This window comes from Calidris pugnax, unplaced genomic scaffold, assembly GCF_001431845.1.
Source record: "Calidris pugnax isolate Ruff unplaced genomic scaffold, ASM143184v1 scaffold277, whole genome shotgun sequence".
In the NCBI taxonomy this organism is placed as follows: domain Eukaryota; kingdom Metazoa; phylum Chordata; class Aves; order Charadriiformes; family Scolopacidae; genus Calidris; species Calidris pugnax.
The window spans coordinates 55,031-60,529 of record NW_015091023.1 but is presented as its reverse complement, the minus strand read 5'-3'; the positions used below and the strand labels follow the sequence as shown (position 1 = coordinate 60,529).

The following is a 5,499-nucleotide window of genomic DNA, read 5'->3' as shown; positions in this document are numbered from 1 at the left end:
CCGCCGCCCCCGCCGCCCCCGGGGCCGCTGTCAAGCGCGGCGGGAGCCCCCCCGCCGGCAGGTGGGCGGGCAGGGTGCGGGGCAGCCGGACACCGGCGTGCGGGATCGGAGGCAGAGGGGTGTAGGGGCACCCGTTCCTGCCCCCCAACGCGTCCCCCGGCGAGCAGCGGTACGGGCATAACCGAGTGTGTTCTTCTAGCTCTGAACTCCTTCAAAAGGCATTTGTATACAGTCATACAAGGACACACTCACATACATATTCGTATAAACTCATTTAGAGAGTTAACACACTCTATAAACATCTACCCACATGTACATGCCTATATATACACATACATTACACTACCAAAAGTAATTTAGACTCATGTCTATCGGTAATACAGATGTATGTATATGTAAATACATCTGTCCAAATTTATATATAGATACATACATATGTATGTCTATACACATGTATATATATTTTAATAAAGTAATTTTAATATATGTATCTGCATATGCATGTATGTACGTGTATGTGTATATGTACATCTGTATGTTGCCATAACCAAAGCACCAAGAACGGTGCTTCTACCAACTATATGAAAGTCAGCCTTCTGTTCCTGCTAATTAAAAGATAAATTCTGCTAATTTAGAGAGCTAAAAGAACATATTCCATGTAAATATATATGTGTATGTTCACACATATGTATATACTTGCTGTATAATATATAATTATGTGTGGTATATGTTACATAGTATAATACATTTAATATATAACATATAACATGTAATGTAAAATGTATTGCTATATATATTGTCTATGTTTCCCTTATCAAATATGTGATAGGCACAATGCTGTTCCTCTTCATTAAGAAAGTTAACACGCTGCTAATTCATAGAGTTAAAAGAATGCACTGTATAACCATGTGTGAGTGTTCATACATATATTCTGATATATATGTATATAAATATAGACCTAATAATATAAATATATGTGTGAGAGAGAGAGTGTGTGTGTTGCCAATATTAAATGTGATTGACAGAATCCTGTTCCTGAAGGCGTTGGGAATCTGCCGTGAATTTAGCATGCCCAGTGTTCCATCAGATACTGCTGAGCACCAGCTTTCTGTGTTTCCTGAAAGAAGGCGATCTCAGCCACGATGTGCTTATGACTTCACCACTTGAGAGTAAGACAGTATTCCAAAGCTCAAACTCATAAAATCTTTATAGCACACCATTCTGCATGCCTTTAGAGCAAAGCATGTCTGTCTTGGCTTAAATAAAACAAAAGCAGGTAGTGAGAGCTCTCCTTTTTTCTCCAAGTGGCAAAGAGTAACCAGAAGCTACAGCTTCTGTAGTGAGTTAAAGCTCAGAATCAATTAGCTGAATAGTAGCTGTCCTTTACCCCACTTAGCCTATGATTTTAATGACAAATTGAAAAACTTGACACTAATATTTTTTTTCTTTATTTTATCTACAAGTCAGCCAAGAGAACACGTTTGAATATCAAACCAGTCTATACACCATGTAGTCCTCTAGCTGCATATGATATCTTCATACGTTCTTTCATTTGTTATATTAGATTCTCTGAAATAATAGAAACAGATAAATATTGCCAATTCTGAGAACATTTCCTTTATATGGGGAAAAAAAAAAAAACACCAACTTTCCTTCATTCCTGAATCTCCTTGTCCCTGTCAAAAGACCATCTATAAGAAGAGAAGCCTAACCCTCAGGTGAAGGAGATAGCATTATCTCTCACATGCAAATCAGACTGTAAATCATAATTCAGCCTGAAATCATAAAATCTGTAATTGTACTCGCGTGCCTCATTTTATGACCTTTCCTGCAGATGAAGAAAACCTTTCTGAAAAATACAGTTCTGAAAGTGTCAATACCTGCCCTCCTAAAACCAATGTTACAGATCGTCTCTAGTGATCTGCCTGCAGGATGTTGCACTGGACTGAGAATTATCTTCAATAATGTCAGTGAAAAAGTATTGGCAAGAGCAAGCTGGCCAAGGCTATTGGAAGTAGAGCTGTTTATATACTGCCCCATCAACCCTTCTCTTTAATAGCACCTCCTAATCCCTCTCTGTGCTGTGATTGATATCCCTGTTCAACAGTCACAGCACAAATAAACTGCAGAGCAGGGAACTGGACCTCCATATGGTAACCCCACAGGCGTTTGGAAATTGTGAACTGGCTGAGGATTTTCAGTTTGCCAAAAGAGGGGAAAGAACCTTTTGGATGGGAAAGTGCTGAGGCATGAGAAGGTGGAAGAAGGTCTCCTCTCATGGAAAATGTTCCTCATTGCTGCTTTTTTCATTACAGGTAGTGAGAGACGACAGAGCCTGGCTGCTGCGGACTGGCAGAGAGCGATGCTTTGGTACCCAGGTGATGCCTTTACAGTCACAAAGTCTCTCTCAGACGCAGGAATATGGACCCTTCCTCGGGGCACCATCCACATAGTTGCCATTATTTGTCTTCTTACTTTCCTCCTCTCCAAAAATAAAAGGGCAGACACAACACCAATCCTTCTAGCTCTGCCACTGCTGTGGGTCTGGTTTCTAGGCTGATTTTTTTTTAAATAATGTTGTGAAAATGAGAGGTATATGGGAATAAAAAAAATGAGGGGAAGATGCCATTAATCCTGAGGCTGTTTATTACTGGCTATTACAAGCCAGTAATAAAAAAAAAACATAATACATTGACACAGACCCCTAAAAAACTGGGAGGGTGAAGAAAACTGAAGTTGAGATTAATTGCTAAAGTTAATACTGGCTATTCTTACACCAAAATAACCTGTTTTATGGATGGATTGTACAGAAGAGGATATCCAACATTTGGAGGGGAATTGACTTTATGGCATGGCATGACACAGCAGGGAAGTGGACCAGCTTTGATTTTGGAGCTTGTTGAAATAGGTGCAGCGAAGCTGAGTGCAGAAGGTCTTGTGGAGTTTCTCTCAGTATGTGCAGCATGTGGCTGCTTTTCATTGCCACCAGCCCTGTGCAGCTGGTCCCAGGGATGCTGACAGAAGTGCTGTAGCCCTGTGCAGCTGGTCCCAGGGATGCTGAAGGGTTTCAGTGCTGGCAGAAGGTCTTTAAACCCAGGCAGAGGTTTCCCTAAGAGAGCAGAGCGAGGTGGGATATGCCCATTATCTCTGTTTCACCCAGATGATATGAGGCAGCAGCAACGCTCCCCTCCACCACCGCTCCCTCTGCGCCCAGCCCTGCTGGTATCTGCACAATAACCAGCTCCTCCTGAGGGCACGGCTGGGGACGTCGTCATGTGGAGGAAAAATATTCCCCAGTCTCAGAGCTGCCCGGGGATGCGCCCAGCCCTGCTGGTATCTGCACAATAACCAGCTCTCCTGAGGGCACGGCTGGGGACGTTGTCATATGGAGGAAAAAATATTCCCCAGTCTCGGAGCTGCCCGGGGAGGGGAGGGTGGAGGGTCCCCTCAGCCTGGGAGAGCGACAGAGGAGACGTGAAGGTGTGTCCCTGGCGCCAGGGTGTCCCGTCATGGCTTTGCCCTTGACAGCTCAATGCATCTGCTACCGCTTCAGAACCGTCGGGTCACCCCGCACCATTTCAGTGATAGCACAAAGAGAAAGCACCTACGCTGCACTTGCCTGATTGCAACTGATCCATGGAGGACCTTCCTGCAGTGTCCCCACCAATGCCTCATCGCCCATCTGCGCCTGGGTGCACTTTCATCTCTTTGATTCCACTCGCAGGCATCGTCTGTTTTACCAGAGACAGTCCTACCAGCATTTCACCTGACAAAGCACATGCTATTCCATACATCAGGATGGTAACTCGCATAATCCGGTTTGTTTACCTTTAAATCCATTTATAGATAACTACTGGGAATTGCCGCCAGAGCAGGGAATCACTCAGGGTACCCGCAGCGTGCTTTCTGGGAAAGAGGGGCGTTGGGAGTCACACCACCCAGGTTTGCAAGAGTTCAGGTGGTTCATACAGGTGTCATGACATTTTAGTTTTACTTTTGCTATAGGGACTATTTTGTCTTAGGCACAGCGGTGAGTTACAGGGTTGTACATCATCTGTTATATTAAACAAGCTTTATCTATATAGTAGGAAAGGTCTATCCTAATTGCTGTTATCTGCTTTAGCAATGAAAAAAAAAATTTTTACTTTTGCTATAGGGACTATTTTGTCTTGGGCACAGCGGTGAGTTACAGGGCTGTACATCATGTGTTAAACAACCTTTATCTATATAGAAGGAAAAGGTCTATCCTAATTGCTGTTATTTGCTTTCGCAACGAAAAAAAAAAAAATAATGCTGATTTGAACAAATGAGAAATTTCACTGTATCATAAATTTAACTTCATTTTTAGGGATTACCTAAAAATCATGAGGTCATATTTTCGGACTTAAACTTTCTGGCCTCTCTTTGATATCAAGAAAGCATTTCTGGAAAACGTGACTGTGACTGTTTCAATAACTGGATCTCCTATGAGCAGTGTTATAGGTGTTCTCTAGTGAATATGATCAAAATATCAAAATGGTTGAGGGAAAAATCATAAATATATTTGTCCATAATTTTCCTTGCTGTTTTAGTTTGACTGATATTTTCAGCAGATTAAAAAAAAATAATGTTATATTCTACTGCTGATATTATATTTTGATGGAAATCAACTTTGGTCAGAAGAGCTTTTAGGTCATGTATTTCTTAAATTTTCCCTGACACAGCCCAGACAGCAGTATTGTAGAATCTGTGTTCCTGGTTAGAAGAAAAGTATAAATTTCACCCTCCTTCTGGCCAGTTCTCTAAAACAGACAGAAAGATTTTCTGCCATTTTGCCCAAAAGAGTAATACGGGAGACTTAAACACAGACCAGCTTACTGAAATACATCAGTGTGTTACTTAAATAAATGTGTGAAAAATTCTAGTATTTCCATTGGAACAAAGAAGGAAGTTTTGAGGTCACCGCCGGTAGGAAGGTTGTTCTTGACTTCTGCAGCTGCATGGGAATCACAGAGTAATGCAGGGAAAACTTGCACCTGTGGAACATGTCACTGGCATGTTCAAAGAGTTAAGGGAGAACAGACACCAAAAAACTGACATAGATCTTTTTTACTTATTTAGAAATAGCTTCAGTAGAGATTTAAAGACTATAAAGTACAAACAGCATTGACTGCGAGTTGTTTTCTTTGGGAGGTGAGCTGGTCGATCATCTGCATGCGTTATGTTAAAAAGCCTTTCTCAAAATCTGTCTTCCATTAGGAGTTAGACTCTTTTTATGAGGACTATGTCATCATCAGGGCCTTGCCCATGTAACTCTGTCTCTAAATCCATTAATTAGTGAAAGAATATCTCAGCTATCAAATGATTTATTATATGAAATCAATAGTCCATTGAGGATGTGTTTTTCCACAGACTTTTCCAGGGCTGCTTAGCAACCACCCCCATAAACCAGGTCTACCAGAGGCATTATACCTTCCTAATATGGACACTTTAATGGCAGCAATTTACTTGTGCAGGTCT

At 41.7% G+C, this 5,499-nt stretch overlaps 1 protein-coding gene across 1 annotated transcript in view; it reads right to left on the bottom strand.

Moving 5' to 3' along the window:
• SLC9A2 (solute carrier family 9, subfamily A (NHE2, cation proton antiporter 2), member 2) overlaps nucleotides 1–3,682 on the bottom strand; it is a 36,547-nt gene extending 32,865 nt beyond the window's left edge. The window contains exons 1-2 of the mRNA XM_014955832.1: nucleotides 3,609–3,682; nucleotides 26–209 (exon numbers count right to left, since the gene is read on the bottom strand). Coding sequence (XP_014811318.1) covers nucleotides 26–209; nucleotides 3,609–3,682 — 258 coding nt within the window. The remainder of the gene's footprint in view (nucleotides 1–25; nucleotides 210–3,608) is intronic.
• Between the last annotated feature and the right edge of the window lie 1,817 nt (nucleotides 3,683–5,499).